General features: G+C 45.1%; 1 protein-coding gene and 2 non-coding genes across 3 annotated transcripts in view; 2 read left to right on the top strand and 1 right to left on the bottom strand.

Moving 5' to 3' along the window:
* LOC126245881 (uncharacterized) overlaps positions 1–17,770 on the bottom strand; it is a 695,521-nt gene that overhangs the window by 523,174 nt on the left and 154,577 nt on the right. Inside the window, exon 2 of the mRNA XM_049948351.1 lies at positions 2,856–2,946. Coding sequence (XP_049804308.1) covers positions 2,856–2,946 — 91 coding nt within the window. The remainder of the gene's footprint in view (positions 1–2,855; positions 2,947–17,770) is intronic.
* Trnap-ugg (transfer RNA proline (anticodon UGG)) lies at positions 6,062–6,133 on the top strand. The gene has a single exon. It is a non-coding gene; the product is annotated as a tRNA-Pro (tRNA).
* On the top strand, positions 9,176–9,247 carry Trnap-ugg (transfer RNA proline (anticodon UGG)). Its single transcript has one exon. It is a non-coding gene; the product is annotated as a tRNA-Pro (tRNA).

Genomic DNA, 17,770 nt, shown 5'->3' with positions numbered 1-17,770 from the left:
TTTTAGATCCTAATTCTAATGATTTTCAGACATACGGCCTTTGTGTTGGTGTGCTGTTTTATCTTCGTGCACACACTATATTTTCACAGCGATGAGGTACTAGACCGTGGGCGTCCAATTTAAAAAGTAAAATACCCAGTGCTGGAAATGGGAGTCACAACTAGTGGATAATTAAATGGCCGGAATGATTCATGCCGCTGCATACTTGTCACCTGCCTCTCCTTAAGCGTGCTGTCCAAATATTAAAGTTTGTCTGACACGGGACGATTGATGAAAAACACAACATTAATTTACATTTACCATTTTATTTGTATGAATTGCCGAGAAATGATTCTGTTTAACAAGATGAAATTAACTCTCCGTTCACTAATTGCTTCTGCGTTGGGTCGTTAATGTTTCAGTAAGGCAAGTGTTCTCATAACCACACCTTAATACTTCGAATGACCTTCATCTTTTGACATTTTACGCTTGTCTCAACGAAATGTGAGGCAGAAAACGCCTTTCGAAGTGTCATTTAAGATTTATTTGTTAGTTACTGCTGCATCTACTTACAAGGGAACCTCCCCATCGTACCCCCCTCAGATTTAGTTACAAGTTGGCACAGTGGATAGGCCTTGAGAAACTGAACACACATTAATCGAGAAAACAGGAAGTATGAAAAAATAAGCAAAATATATAAACTGAGTAGTCCATGTGCAACATAGGTAACATCAAGGATAATACTAGCACCGGAGCGTCGTGGTCCCGTGGTTAGCGTGAGCAGCAGCGTAACGAGAGGTCCTTGGTTCTAGTCTTCCCTTGAGTGAAAAGTTTAATTTTTTATTTTCAGTTTATGTGACAAACTATTATGTTTTCATCAGTTTTTTGCGAGTCATTATCACATCCACAAGAAAACCTAAATCGGGCGAGGCAGAAGAATCTTTTTACCCATTCGCCAAGTGTACAAGTTAGGTGGGTCGACAACAAATTCCTGTCATGTGACGCACATGCCGTTACCAGTGTCGTATAGAATATATCAGACGTGTTTTCCTGTGGAGGAATCGGTTGACCTATGACCTTGCGATCAAATGTTTTCGGTTCCCATTGGAGAGGCACGTCCTTTCGTCTACTAATCGCACGGTTTTGCGGTGCGGTCGCAAAACACAAGACACTAAACTTATTACAGTGAACAGTGACGTCAATGAACGAACGGACAGATCATAAATTCGCGAAAATAAAGAAATTAAATTTTTCACTCAAGGGAAGACTTGAATCAAGGACCTCTCGCTCCGTAGCTGCTCCCGCTAACCACGGGACCACGGCGATACTCAGCTTACGCTCTCCTTGATGTTACCTAGTTGCACATGGACTACTCAGTTTCTATATTTTGCTTATTTTTTCGTAGTTCCACATAACTTCTTCCTGTTTTCTCGATTGATCTTTGTTCAGTTTTTCAAGGCCTATCCACTGTGCCAGCTTATAACTAAATCTGAGGGGGGTGCGATGGGGAGGTTCCCTTGTTAGATGTTGTTGCTTACGTGCATTTGTCGAGGCTCAATAGAAGTATTTGCCCTTTCGTATGTTACAAAAGAGACAGGTGTTGTTATTGTCTGGACATATAGAGAATGAAAATAACTGGTAACGTACATTTTCTATACAAACCACGAAGAACACCGCCCTCTTCACGAAAGCTGCTCACGAAACCTCATTGCAACCGTTCCATTGTCGCTAAGTACTTTGGAACTCTGCAGTAAGAAACTGGACAAAAAATCTTGAAATCAATTACTTGCCGGTATGTTTCAAATTCTGTTTCGGTAACTGTAAACTGTCGGAGTCTAGTCGTTGGTCTTGGTTATCAGGCCACACGGTAATCTGAACATATGCCTACGAGTATTTCCATTCGTGTACTACCGAAGCCAGTATATGCTGGAGCCTGCGCCGCACTGTATGAAGGTCGGCTTACACTGGATGTCACGGGACAGCATGTCAAACCATCCAGAAATGATTTCAAATTGTGGCATCCACGTGGACCGTCTTGCACGCAACACATCACAGGTGTGAACAGGTGAAACATGTTTGATCAATAACAAATTTTTTTCAGTTGCAAAAGCCAGATTTATTTTTATTTATACGAACACATAACTGAAGTAGCAACTGAGGATGTATGGCTGAAATATTAACAGCTTTGTTTTATTATTTGAGCGGTTTTCATGACGGAGTGGAATGCTGTATGAGGAGTTGGATATTTTTTCGTATGAATATTCTTCCACAAAAGAAGCCAAATATCTGAAAGAGAAAAACGATTTAGCTTAACGACAGTCGGGTGTGGGAAGAAGTCTGAAATCTACCCCAAATGAGCAATAAGTACTAGAAACAATTATGAATAAAAATCTTTCTTAACAATGAAAAAGTCAGTTCTGTTGAAGGACAAAAACACAGTTTTTTTGACGTTTTTGGTACTTATAAAGAAATCAAAACATCACGTACAATGAAAAAGTTGTTACGTTTTGCCTTCTGAATATTGTTTTATGTGTTTTTAAGTGTGTACTTTAACGAGCAAGTCAGTGTTTATGTTTTGAAATGTTTGGACGACGCTTTTCGTATTCTTTCAATTCTCATCGGTGTGGAAAATTTACGAAGTAACCATTATCAAGAACATATGTTAAGAATTTTGCTTTACCCAATAAGCTCTACGATCACTGGTAGTTCCTTTAGTAATGTCTGTGACAATTCATTCAAAGCATCATATCTGCAGTTGCGTATATTTATTTGGAGACGCCATAATTATCGTATTGCACCGTTTTGCCATTCTTCTGCATCAGCTGAGATTTCTTCTTTCGAGACAGCGGTCTCGCATTAATGACAATTTTACTCACCATGGAGACGGAACGCTGAGCCAGCGTGATGGTCGGATTGTCCTGCTCCTCGTAGTAATCCGAGTACATGGCGCCGCTCTTCTTCGACGACCTGCCAACAAAGGAAGCAGACCTACAGAACACTGCATACAAATAATCTACTAGTCTTCGCGATAGCTATACTGCTTGTGCTACTCACTACTTAGTAACTAGGATCCAGACGTAACGCGCTTTGGAGCTATCAGCGCCACGAATTCCGCCTGCTCGTGGATGCAAGAATGATACCTCTTTAATACTCGGCGAAAATCATTGGCTGACAAACTGATTACACGAATCTCCACAATCATTAGTCATCGTGTATTTTTAGTAATGACAAAACTAGCAAACATCTTAGCTCAGAGAAACGAAAGGTACCCACTGAAGTAACACCAATTAGTTACAAGCCTGACATTTTATTATACCACGTGGTTTACAAAATTATGATCTTTCACTTCTGTGTTATGATCCGAGATCAGCTCTTAGAAGTCGAAGACACTGTATTTAGCAACATAGTTTTCGAACTGCAGGAAAGAGCAATAAGAATATTAACCAAAAATAGTAATCGGGCACATTGCAAAGATGTGTTCAAAACATTGACGATTTTAACCACACTATGTTAGTACATTTGTACACATAGGAGATAACATCGGTAAAAGAACCCAGTCCATTACCATGAAATAAGTTCTTGATTAAACTTGCTTACATTCACAAGGAAACAATAAAAATAAAACTCAAACCAACATTTTATACCAAGCAATGTTGAAAAGCACCCGTTCAGCAATTTATACCGTTCAGTGAAGAAATACAGTACTTAGGCATACCCGGCCGTGGTGGTCGAGCGGTTCTAGGCGCTACGTGTGGAACCGCGCGACCGCTACGGTCGCAGGTTCGAATCCTGCCTCGGGCATGAATGTGTGTGATATCCTTAGGTTAGTTAGGTTTAAGTAGTTCTAAGTTCTAGGGGACTGATGACCTCAGAAGTTAAGTCCCATAGCGCTCAGAGTCATTTGAGCCAACTTAGGCATACCCGCCAGTGGTGTCTGTTTACGAAGTTTCACAGACTTCATTGCTTTACTTTTGTCATCAGGCAGTGCACAAATGCACGTACGTTTACAACTGTTCTTCGCAAGCCATCTTACGGTACCTGGCGGAGAATACTTCTAGCATCAATATTTTTTCTCCCCTTCCCCACCGAGCGAGGTGGCGCAGTGGTTAGCACACTGGACTCTCATTCCGTGATTTCCCTAAATCACTCCAGGCAAATGCCGGGATGGTTCCTTTGAAAGGGCACGGCCGACATCCTTCCCCGCCCTTCCCTAATCCGATGAGACCGATGACCTCGCTGTTTGGTCTCTTCCCCCAAACAATCCAATCCAAATCCAATCACCCCCTCCCATTCGTGAATGGTGCGTGCGAAGGAAGACTGTCGAAAGGCCTTGGTGTAGGGTTTCCAGGTCTAAAAATAGAAGAGACTTAGCTTTATATTTAGACGGACATTTTGCCTAAAAGCCGAATACCCTATTTTAAATAGTAACAGTGAGCTGGGTATTTTCAGTCATTTGTTAATAATCAGTTACAGTGAGCTCTTTGCGGGATCAGCCTCAAATGTGCTTAAACTAAAAAAATTAAAATAAATCAATAATCAACCTTATAATTTGGCATTCTGATAGCAACTAAGGGTTCAGTTTTCTTACTTGCTATCTTCCCGCTACAATAGTCTAATGTCAGAATGAACTAAAAGTTAATCATTAAACAGTATAAACTGTTCTTTTGGGGCTTAAAACGAAAAGATATCCAAAAACTTTGGTCACTTCAGTCTAATTTACAAAGAGTAATGTGTACTTAAGTATTAATATTTTTGTGTTTTTCGTTTGAATCCACTTCATCAAGAAGTTATTTTCCTTGGAAATCATTTCGTGGAAATCTTGACAGTATAATTTTAAAGCACACAAAATCATCATCTCTGTGACTGCGTCGGTTTGCAATTTATTGCGTTCCTGTTTGCATTTGGCGTTGCTGAAAGTGCATACCCTTTCGACGTTGGCATTTTGGCCTGGAACTGCAAGCAAATAATCTTCTAGAGTCGTCTTCTTTTTGTTCCATAAATTTCGCGAAATTATTCCCCTACTCAAAGAAAGCTTACTATCATCCAACTCCACGTTTTTTTTTTCATTTTCTTTTTATTTTATTTATAGAACGGCATTGGTTGATAAATATGTATTTCCTTATCGTATGTTTTCTTATTCCTTATTGTACGCGTAACTCGCGCTTACATCAAAAGATTGAAAACGGGCTTTATTGTGCTTTCTCTACTTCATCGATTAAAAATCTAACAAAGTAGTACATTCTAGACTATATTATATTTCGCAGGACGCGACCATAAGAAGCCGAACATACGGCAACCCTACCTCAGTATGTGTCCTGATGTCTGTGAATTTCACGTCGGTTTTCCTTCGCGTGAAGTACGCGAGAGAAAGTAATATTTTGCCCGACTCTTCTTGGGATTTCAATTACAAACTAGTCAATGCTACACAAAAGCTTCTCTTGAAACGCCTGCCACTGGAGTTTGTTGTGCATTTCCTTAGCGCGCTCACCGTTACTAAACAATCCAGTGGCGAAACTTGCTGTTACAAGTACAGCTTCCTACTTCAGGAGCCGACCATATTCAAATTATTTCTTCTTCGTAGTTTCAGTATTGTGCTGCACTTCAGTATTGTAACAATTGCTGTCTTAACTACCGGTTCTAAATTGCAAGTCGTATGCTTGGGCTACTAGCTATCGCCTTCATTTTACTCACCTGGCCTTTCGAATTGTGAACGGAGTTCTCAGTACTTGCCCCGACAGGACGACAAGGGCTTAAAGAAAATGTTTTGACCATCTGGTAAGTGACTCTGTATGTTAGCCGCCGTGACAAATATTTGAATAAATTTGCTGGAAACTTATCTGTGTAAATACAGCTGTAGAAGAACAAACTGTTGTTGTCAGGTTCAGCTAAGGACCCTTCACAAACATCAGGTCAACAACCGCTGCCATGCAGCACGTCTAGCGGCGCAGGATATCCGCGACAAGGGCCGAACAGTGGCGCCCACTTCGCGTGAGGCGTCTCTGTCATGCCTCGGAAGATGAGCTGTCGGCTGCGTGCTTGTGCGGTGAAAGTGTTACTGCCGGTAGGTAAGTATGATACAGCTGGCTCAGTGGTCTAGGGGTATGATTCCTGCTTTGGGTGCAGGAGGTCCCGGGTTCAAATCCCGGCTGAGCCCTTTCATTTTGGCCTCCAATAACAGTGACCTCCCGATTGTATCGTGTACTGAGCATTCTCGAAATCAGAAATAGTGCTTCTTGAAAATACGAATTAAAACAGTAAGTGACCCTGTAGATGCCCTGTATTACAATATCAACGGCGTGTTAGAGAATTCCCATCGAACTGTGCAACCCCTTCCACACAGCTGCAACATCAACGTTATTGTGTCGCGTTTGGTTTGTTCAAATGGCTCTGAGCACTATGGGACTTAACATCTATGGTCATCAGTCCCCTAGAACTTAGAACTACTTAAACCTAACTAACCTAAGGACACCACACAACACCCAGTCATCACGAGGCAGAGAAAATCCCTGACACCGCCGGGAATCGAACCCGGGCGCGGGAAGCGAGAACGCTACCGCACGACCACGAGCTGCGGACGTTTGGTTTGTGTTGTGTTATGTTATTTCGGGTTATCTTGCAAATGTGGCTTACTAAAACATCTACTGATTGTTGATATGTAGGAAACAAAGAAGAAATATTGAAAGTTCAAGAACAGATGGTTGTAAAAAAATGTTATAACGCACTGGTGATACTGCAAAGCGACACTTCTAAAGACAATTTTGAGAACGGTCTTACCAAAATAGGGAAACATGGAAGTGTGACAGTTACTGTTCATCTTTAGACGTTGATGATTTAGATGATAGCATTAGTTACTATCTCAGACTTTCCGCAGTTATTTACGAGGGAATACTACGACATAAAAATGGTACCAATGAATAAGGTCCATAGTTGAAGAGAACTGCTCAAATTGGTGGGACCCATACCATGCTGGAATGCAACAGACTTCAAGCGCATGTAAAGAGGAGGAGTGGGAATGATGACAGTCGTGTTTGACTGGCGAGTGTGTGTAACAGAAATGCTGAAAAATCTTAATTCCTCAAAGAAGATGGCGTACATTCCGCAAAAAACTACTTAGAAAACTCCAAGAACCGGTTTTTCATGCTTGTTATATTACCCAGTCCTCTGGGTATACTTCCAGTAAAGACCGAGCAGATAAAATTACACAAATAGTAGCTCGCACAGACTTGTTGTCAGGCAGTGTACATGTACATCAATTCTACGCAATCCATCTTAAGATGCGTGGAAGAGAATACTTCTGGCATCATTATCTTTTCTTACCTTCCCAGTTCCACTCGGGAAAGGTGCGTGGGCAGGAAGACAGTCGAATGGCGTCGTTGTAGGTTTGCAGAGTCCAAGAATAGAAAATATGGACTCGACGTTATATTTAGACAGAAATTTTGCCCTATAAGCCTGACAACCTATTTTGAATAGAAATAGTGGGTTGAGTGTTTTCAGTCGCTTGCTAGTAACCAATTACAGTCAGTTTTTTGAAAGGTCAACCTTAAATGAGCTTAAACTAAAAAAAAAAGGATCAGTAAACAGCCTTGATAATTTCGCATTATGATAGCAACTTCTTATTGCTGTCTTGTCCGTGCGATAATCGTATGCCAGAATAAATTGAACGTTCATCATTAAACAGAATAAATAATTACCTATACTTCTTGAAGTCAAAAAGAAAAGATATTCAACAACTTGGGTTATTTCAGTTGCATTAACATGAATAATCTCTTGGTAAGTATTAATATTTTTCATTTGAATCCACTTTATCAAGAACGTTATTTTCCTTGGAAATTGTTTCGTATAACTTTTTACAGTATAATTTAGATTACACAGCATCATCATCATCTTCTGTGACTGCGTCAGTTTGTAGTTTATTGTGTTCCTTTTTTCGACCGTGCGTAGATGAACACCCCGTGAACGTTGGCATTTTGGCCTGGAACTGCAAATTAATAATCTGGCAATATCAATAGTTCCGAATAAAATTTTATTTAGTGATTTGAAATAACAAGTCCGCTTTTCATGCGCCGAAAGCTTTCTAAAGGCGGAGTCGCTTTCTATATGTTCCACAAATATCATAAAATGTTGCCAATGACCAAAGATAATTTACTTTCATCCTCCTTTTAGAATGGGATTGGTAGGTTAATCCGTATATCCTTGCGGTGCATTTTCTTATTCCTTACTATAGTTATTCCTCGCTCTTACATCAAACGATTCGAACAGGCCTTAATTGTGCGTTCTCTACTTCATCCATAAAAAACCTAACTGAAGTCATACATTCTAGACCATAATATATTTCGCAGAACACGACCACATGAAGCCGGACACTTGTCAACGCTACCTCAGTATGTGTCCTGATGTCTGTGAATTTCACGTCGTTTTTACTTTGCGAGACGTATGTGAGAGAAAGTAATACTTTGCCCGACTCTTCTTGGGATTTCAGTTGTGAACTAGTCAGTACTACACGACGCTACTCTTGAAGCGCCTACCCCTGGAGTTTGTTGTGCATCTGCTTAACGCGCTCACTATTACTAAACGATCCCGTGGAGAAACTTGCTGTTACAAGCAACACTACTTCCAGTAATAATGAGCTTCGTACTTGCTTCAAGGGGCGACCTTATTCAAATCATTTCTTTTCATAGATTCAGTATTGTCCTGCACTTCAGAATTGTAACAATTGCTGTCTAACTACCGGCGTTCTAAACTGCAACTCGTATGCTTGGGGTACCGGCCATCGCCTTCATTTAACTCACCTGACCTTTCGAATTGTGAACGGAGTTCTCCGAACTGGCCCCGACAGGACGACAAGGGCTTAAAGGAAATGGTTCTATCATCACGTAATGATGTAAGTGACTCTGTATGTTAGTCGTCATGAGTAGAAGACAAATATTTGAATAAATTTGCTGGAAACTTATCGGCGTAAATACAGCTTAAGACGAACATACCGTTGTTGTTAGGTTCAGCTGAGGAACCTTGACAAAGATCAAGTTAAGAACTGCTGCCATGCAGCACGTCTAGCGGCGCAGGAGATTCGCGACAAGGGCCGAACAGTGGCGCCCACTTCGCGTGAGGCGTCTCTGTCGTGCCTCAGAAGATGAGCTGTCGGCTGCGTGCTTGTGCGGTGAAAGTGTTATTGCCAGTAGGTAGGTATGATACAGCTGGCTCAGTGGTCTAGGGGTATGATTCCTGCTTTGGGTGCAGGAGGTCCCGGGTTCAAATCCCGGCTGAGCCCTTCCATTTTGGCCTCCAGTAATAGTGGACCTCCCGAACGTATCGTGTACTGAGCATTCTCGAAATCAGTTTTATAGCTTCTTGGAAATACTACTTAAAATAGTAAATGACCCTGTAGATGCCCTCTTATTACAATGGCAACGGCGTGTTAGACAATTCCCATCGAACTGTGCAACACCTTCCGCACTGCTGCAACATCAAAGTTATTGTGTCTCGTTTGGTTTGTGTTGTGTTATATTATGTTATGTTATTTCGGGTTACCTTGCAAATGTGGATTGCTACAACATGTACTGATTGATTATATGTAAGACACAAAGAAGTAATACTGAAAGTTCAACAACAGGTGGTTGTAAAAAAATGCTATAACGCACCGGTGATACTGCAAAGCGACAAGTCTTTCGGACAACAGGAAAAGAACTATTGTTACCGTAATGAGGAAACACCATTCTAGACATTTCTAAAGACAATTTTGGGAACGGTCTTACCAAAATAGGGAAACATGGAAGTGTGACAGTTACTGTTCATCTTACACGTTGAAGATTTAGATGATAGCATTAGTTATTATCTCATACTTTCCGCAGTTATTTACGAGGGAATACTACGAGATAAAAATGGTACCAATGAATAAGGTCCATAGTTGAAGAGAACTGCTCAAATATGTAGGACCCATACCATGCTGGAATAGCAACAGACTTCAAGCGCATGTGAAGAAGAGCGGTGGCAACGGTGAAAGAGATGTTTGACTGGCGAGAATGTGTAACAGAAATGCTGAAAAATCTTAATTGTATAACCTCAAAGAAGATGGAGTTTTCCAAGTAGTTTTTTTTCGGAATTTACGCCAAGTACCGGTTTTTCATGCTGGTTATATTACCCAGTCCCATGGGTATACATCCAGTAGAGACTGAGGAGATAAAATTACACAAGTAGTGGTCGCACAGACGTCTACAACGCACCATTCTTCCTACGCCCCATCCGTGTTTGGAAGGTGAGGAACCTCATTATATTATACAATCACAAACACTCTCTGCCACATAATCCATAGCTGAGATACAAGTAATTGTGTTACTCAAGAGTTTAAGAAATTTGTAAACTACGAACATTCCCTGGTTCTGCGCTTGATATTTCTCCTTATTGCTTCGTAGTTAGAAGAAAATAATATGTGTCTTGTGAGTCGACCTTAATGCACAGCACTGTTACACCCGAACAAATTTTTGGGAAAATGGGGCCCATTTTCCAGATTTCCTCATAACAAAAACCCTCCTCTCTGCCCTGAAATTGTAGCCATGAAATATTTCATTTGTCGTAGCGTGTGAAACTAACCTCAGTAGGGATATCCCCCCCAGGGGGTCCACAACTCTTTTGTGGATACGTGCGTGGCGAGCACGGGGCCCCGAGCCATTGCAGCCTTCTTTCTCTCCCGGGCTGCATTTCCTTTTCCTTCCCCTCCTTTCCCCTCCATGCTCCTTTCCCCTCGCCCTCTCCTCTCCCACTATTGGTGTCCTTGCTTATGTTGGCCCCGCTATCCTCCTGGTTCTGTTGGTTTTACACTCCGGCTTTGTTGCGTACTCGTCTCCTCCTTTTGGCATTCCTTGGTCCCCCTCTGGGGTTTGACCTCCATTCCAAAATTTCTCCTCCGTAGTGTGAGCCATTTGGGGAAGAGCACCTTACCTAGTGTCTCCGACGTGCGCCCTCCTAGTACATTCCACCTTTTCTTTCACGTCGTTGTTTGATGCTAGGGTGCATAGCCAGCACGGTAGCCAGCCCGTGTGGTGGGGTCGCTATGTACCCTTTTGGTTGAGCCCCCTGAACACACAGGGATCACACTTCTGATACCTGAGCTGTGACCTCCTCATGCATGCCTTGGAGTGGTTGCTCGTCATCCTGGAGCATCGGAACTCCCGGCAATGGCCGCCGTGCCAGACGGCCCTTGCTGTGGCTGGGTGGCGCCCGTGAGGAGAGCCCCTGATCGGAGTGGGTGGTATCAGGGCGGACGCTATGCAGATGAAACGCATACGGGTCCAAAACTCTGGCCGTTCTCCTGCGGCCGTCTCTCTGCGTGGTACTGATTCCTCAAGTGCTGCTTCTCTTGCCCCTTCGGCCTTCCCTTCCATGGCTACCCCCTGGGAAGAGGGTCAGGCCCGTCGTCTAGGGGCACAACCTTTCCCCCGTTATCTAGTTTGCACCAGGACTGATGGAGATACTTTCACCAGTGTCAAACCTTTATTCTTTGTGGAACACATTGAAGACAAGTTCGGCGAAGTGGACTCCCTGAGCAAGATGCGGTCGGGTTCGTTGCTGATAAAAACTGCTTCAGCTGCCCAATCTTTGGCCCTTCGTGCCTGTACCCATCTTGGCACAATTCCTGTGTCCATTACCCCTCACCAGTCTCTAAATATGGTACAAGGTGTGATTTTTCACAGGGACCTCATCCTTCAAACTGATGATGAACTTCGGGACAATCTCGGACGGCGGGGTGTTCACTTCGTTCGGCGTGTTCAGAAGGGTCCTAAGGATAATCGTATTGATACTGGTGCCTTTATCCTGGCCTTTGAAGGGGATACCCTTCCTGAGAAAGTTAAGATTATGGTCTATCGCTGTGATGTGAAGCCGTACATCCCGCCTCCTATGCGGTGTTTTAAGTGCTTCCGTTTTGGCCACATGTCTTCTCGCTGTTTCCGGGACCCTCTCTGTGGTGACTGTGGACGTCCACTCCATGAGGGGAGTCCCTGTGTTCCCCCTCCTGTATGTGTAAATTGTCATGGTAGTCATTCTTCACGTTCACCAGATTGCCCAGTCTATAAGAAAGAAAAAAAGATACAGGAGTATAAGTCCCTCGATCGTTTAAGCTACACAGAGGCCCGTAAGAAATATGCACGACTGCACCCTGTGTCCATGCCATCTAGTTACGCCTTGGTTACATCTTCACCCCTTCCTCCCCCTTCCTTACCCCCATCCCGGACCCCACTCCTCCCCCCCTCCCCTGCAGCTCCCACACCTTCTTCTCTGGGCGCTGCTCCCCCTCCCCAGCCGGAGAAGTGTCCCACTCCTTCGGCGTCTGCCGGTCAAGGGCGCCTCTCCCGGGATGCCCCTTCCCGGCACCTTCCAGGTCAAAGGTCTGCTGCCGCGCGGCGACCGCGAGAGCCGCGGTCTGTCGGCCCCCAGGTCGCGCGGTCTCTTTCTGTTCCTGATCTTGCTGCAGCTGGCTCCTTTATGCCACACAGCCCTCCTCGATCTCAGCCTGAAAAGAAGAAGAAACATAAGTCCCGGGACAAAGAGCCTCTGGTGTCACCGGAGGTCCCTTCCCCGACTTCACAACCGGATTCTTACACCTGTCATTCATGGATGTCGCCCCCTCCTTGTCGGTGACGGGTGGGGACCCGGCGGTATGACTGGATTTAGCGTGTTCAGCCCTCATTTAAACCATCGTTCTGTGGTTCTCCAATGGAATTGTAATGGCTACTATCGTCACCTTCCGGAATTGAAATCCCTTCTTTCGTCCTACTCTGCAGCTTGTGTGGTTCTCCAGGAATCTCATTTTACTGATGCTCACTCACCGACCCTCCGTGGGTTCCGTGTTTTCTGTCGAAATCGGGTCGGACCCTTGCGGGCTTCTGGTGGTGTTTGTACGTTGGTCCGTACAGACATTGCTAGCACGTGGATTCCTCTCCAAACTACATTGGAAGCGGTTGCTGTTAGGGTCCACTTAGATTCTGCAGTCACGGTTTGCAATCTTTATCTCCCTCCTGACAGGACTCTTACACCTGCTGCCTTAACCACCCTTCTTCAGCAACTTCCTCCTCCCTTCCTCCTCCTTGGGGATTTTAATGCTCATCATCCTTCGTGGGGCAGTGCCTTTCCATCTAGACGAGGTCTTCTTATAGACCAATTTATTGCAGACCACGACCTGTGCCTTCTTAATGATGGCTCCCCTACTCATTTCAGTGCCGGTCATGGTACCTTTTCTGCCATTGATCTTTCTCTTTCTTCTCCCTCTCTCCTCCCTTCGTTACACTGGTCGCCACACGACGACCTTTGTGATAGTGACCATTTCCCGTTGATTATCACGCTCCCTTCCCGCTCCCCGATGGACAGGTTACCTCGTTGGTCTTTCCACCGCGCCGATTGGCCTCTATACACTGCACAGGTCGCGTTTTCTCCCTCTTTGTCGGGTTGTATTGATGACGTCCTACGTGACGTGTCTGACGCTATTGTTCGCGCTGCTAACCTTGCTGTCCCGCGCTCATCTGGACCATTTCGTCGCCGGCAAGTCCCGTGGTGGAGTACGGCCATTGCCATTGCCATCCGTGATCGCCGTCGAGCTTTGCAACACTTTAAGAGGCACCCATCCGTAGCCAGCCTTACTACCTTTAAACGCCTTCGCGCTAAAGCCCGTTATTTAATCAAACAGAGCAAGCGGATATGTTGGGAACGATTCGTTTCTTCCCTTGGTTCCACTGTCCCTCTGTCACGGGTATGGGCTACACTTCGCTCTCTCCAAGGTTGCCATCGGCAGTCCACCCTACCAGGCCTTCACCTCCCAGATGGCATTTGTACGGACCCATTAGTTATCGCAGAACATCTTGCGACCCATTTTGCAGTGGCATCAGCGTCAGCCTCCTATCCAGCTGCTTTGCTTCATCAAAAACAGCAGGCTGAAGCTCTCACCTTATGTTTCACCACTTGTGAGTCAGAATCTTATAACGAACCTTTTACTGAATGGGAATTTCTTTCTGCTCTATCTTCTTCTCATGATACGGCCCCTGGCCCAGATTCCATTCATAACCAACTGCTTCAACATCTCAGTGCTCCACAACGGCAACATCTTCTTCGGGTGTTTAACCGTATCTGGCTCCAGTGTGACTTCCCTTCTCAGTGGAGGGATAGCATTGTGGTTCCTGTCCTTAAGCCTGGTAAGAACCCCCTATCTGTTGACAGCTATCGGCCAATTAGTTTGACCAATGTTGTTTGTAAGTTACTTGAACGGATGGTAGCCCGTCGGCTCACTTGGGTCCTCGAATCTCGGGATCTATTGTCCCCTTACCAGTGTGGCTTTCGAGAGGGACGATCTCCAATCGACCATTTACTTCGCTTGGAATCCGCAGTTCGGCAGGCTTTTTCCCAGCGCCGCCATTTGGTTGCAGTGTTTTTTGACCTTCGCAAGGCCTATGACACGGCCTGGCGCCATCACATCTTACTAACCCTTCATCAGTGGGGTCTTCGGGGCCCACTCCCGACTTTTATCCGCCAGTTCCTGATCCATCGGTCATTCAGAGTTCGAGTTGGTACTGCTTTTAGTTCTCCACGGACCCAGGAGACGGGCATCCCGCAGGGTTCTGTCTTGAGTGTCCTTCTTTTCCTCATTGCTATCGATGGACTTGTGGCCTCTGTCGGTCCCTTGGTCGCCCCTGCCCTGTATGTGGATGATTTCTGCATTTGGGTTAGTTCCTCCTCGATGGCATCTGCAGAACGGCAGCTCCAGGTGGCTATACGGCGTGCCTCTGCATGGACCCTCTCACACGGGTTTCAATTCTCTCCTTTAAAATCGCGGGTGGTCCACTTCTGTCGCCGTACTACGGTCCACCCTGATCCAGAGCTCTATCTCGCTGCACAACGATTGCATGTGGTTTCACAGTTTCGTTTCCTGGGTCTTCTTTTCGACAACAAGCTCACTTGGTTGCCCCATATCAGACTCCTGAAGGTAGGATGTTTCCGTAAACTCAATGTCCTTCGCTTCCTTGCCCACTCCTCTTGGGGTGCGGACCGTTCCCTCCTCCTCCGTCTTTATCGTGCTCTAGTTCTGTCTCGTTTGGACTATGGTTGTCAAGTTTATGGTTCAGCTGCTCCTTCCACACTGCACGTGCTGGATCCAGTCCACCATCGTGGTATCCGTTTGGCCACCGGTGCCTTCCCTACTAGCCCTGTTGATAGTCTCCTGGTTGAAGCTGGGATCCCACCCCTTTCTGTTCGGCGGTCCCAGCTTCTGGTGTCTTATGCCCTCACTATCCGTTCTTCTCCCACTCATCCTTCCTATTCTATCCTGTTCCCAGACCATGGACGTCGCCCACCCGACTCCCGCCCTCGGGCGGGTTTACCGGTTGGGCTGCGCCTTGCGTCTCTTTACCGTGATTTTCAGCTTCCTTCTTTGTCCTGTCTTCCTCGCTCCCTCCCCTCCACCCCTCCTTGGTTAGTTCCTCGGCCTCGAATTCGGATGGATCTCCGCCGCGGTCCGAAAGATTCCGTCCCCCCGGTGGTGTTCCGTTCCTTTTTCCGCCAAATTTTATGGGAGTTTCGGGACGCTGTTGTTTTTTACACTGATGGCTCTAAATCTGCTGATCATGTTGGGTATGCCTTCACGTCCTCTGTTGGAACGGAAAATCATCTGCTGCCACCTACATGTGGGGTGTTTACTGCGGAATTGATGGCAATTTCCCGGGCCCTTACCTTTATTAAACAATCCCCACACAACCGCGTTTTGTTATGTACAGACTCGATGAGTGGCCTTCTTGCTATTTACCGGTGTTTTTCGCGCCATCCCTTGGTCTCTGCCATCCATGACCATCTCGCTGATATTCACCGTGCTGCTTGTTCCATTGACTTCCTATGGGTCCCTGGCCATGTGGGTATCCCAGGAAATGAGCTCGCTGATCGTTTGGCTGGGGGAGCAGTTACTTACCCCCCGTTTTCTGTAACCCCTCCTGCAGCGGATTTACGGCTTCACATCAAATCCCACTTCGCACAGTCATGGGCCAATTCTTGGGAGGCTACTCCACTGTCTAATAAACTTCGTGCAATTACGGTGACACCAGGCCCATGGCGTTCTTCCTTTCGCCTCTCCCGAAAGGACTCGACCACATTGTGTCGTCTCCGCATTGGCCATACCAGGCTGACCCATGGTTTTCTTTTGCGTGATGAGCCACCCCCGCTATGTGGTTGTGGAGCCTTCCAGTCAGTGGCCCACATTTTGGTTGAATGCCCCTTTCTTTTGGCTCTGCGTGCTAAGTACAGACTCCCCCACACTTTACCTTTGATGTTGGCTGACGATTCCCGGATGGTCTCTCTGGTTCTCGGCTTCCTCCGGGAGAGTGGTTTTTATTCTCAGTTTTAAGGTTTTTAATCTCTCTGGTGTTGGGGCAGGGCGGTGAGTGTTTGGGTGTCTCCCACTGTAGGCAGTGTTCAGAGATTCCCGATTCACCTCCCTGACCGGAATCCTCTTTTCTTCCCCTTTTACTCTTTTTTACCCTTTTTTTAAGGCTTGGTTAGTCTTTCTATTCCCATACGTATTTTCTGCATTATAGCAGTTGTACCTTTTAAGTCACAGGTGGTCTTGCCTATGCTGCTTCAGCATAGTGTTGGGTTCGTTCTCTTGCCGACTTCCCTCATTTGTTTTTACCAATGACAACGTGACTGCCCTTTTACGTTTTTCCCTTTTTCCGTTTTATTGTTCTGACTTTTCCGCGATGTCCCGTTAGCAGAATGGAGTATCTTTGAAACAAGGGACTGATGACCTCGCTGTTTGGTCCCTTAAACCTCAAACAACCAACCAACCAACCAGTAGGGATATCGATAGAGACGTAAGACGAGGACGTTTGCACATTTGCCAAAGTTTTGTAGAGTAACTAACACGAGAAGGGCTTTAGGTATTGGAAAACCGTGCGAAGTGCAAGTTGAGAAAGATAGACGAGGGTTTGAATGAATCCTGCAACGAATGCGAATCTAGTATAATGGATAAAATACCGGCGTGTTCTAATCTGCTCAGTGTTGCTTTGTTAGCACTGACAACTCCATGCAAATATCGCTGCTCTCGGTCGGTATGTGAAGGGCGTCGGCCACTGCGTTGTCCATGGTGAGAGGTAACGCCTGAAGCTAGGTATTCTCAGCACATTCCTGTCATTGTGGATCTCGGAATACTGAATGCCCCAACAATCTCTCATGTGTCTAGCTCCAACTACCACTCCTCGTTCAAAATCGTCGTGCAGCCATAATCACATAGGAAACGTTTTGACACAAATCACATGAGTATAAAGAACAATTTCGCCCAAGTACTGCTCTTTCATAATTTGTGTACATGATGCTAACGCCATCTTATACGTGCATATTGCCTTCCCGTGACTTTTGTCATATTGGTGTACACCGGATATTAAATGATGATCTTAATTTGTTCCTACAAATGCTAAATGGGTTCTTCAAACTGTTAATTGTATTCTTAAGGCGAAGAATTAATTCACACTGCCGTGTAAGAAAAATCACATTTGTTTTTTAGGAGGTAATGACGACCTTTTGTGGCTCCTTTGAAAGTGTTAAAATCTTACCAATATTCACAATACATAGAATAATATAACTCCTGAGCCAGTTGGAGGTGTAGGTAATGAACTGACCTTGCGGGGGTGGGGTGGGGACACCACTCAATTACAAAGGTAAGACGTTAGTACATGTCAGAAATATTTCAGGTAATTTATTAGCTATTTCATTTGCAGCATCCAGAAATTAACGCTAGTGTCAAATTTTTGTACCAAGGATCGTGGAC

The sequence above is a fragment of the Schistocerca nitens genome, chromosome 1 (genome assembly GCF_023898315.1).
Source record: "Schistocerca nitens isolate TAMUIC-IGC-003100 chromosome 1, iqSchNite1.1, whole genome shotgun sequence".
Taxonomy (NCBI): domain Eukaryota; kingdom Metazoa; phylum Arthropoda; class Insecta; order Orthoptera; family Acrididae; genus Schistocerca; species Schistocerca nitens.
Note: the sequence above shows the minus strand (reverse complement) of the source record. Positions and strands in the feature narration are given on the sequence as shown.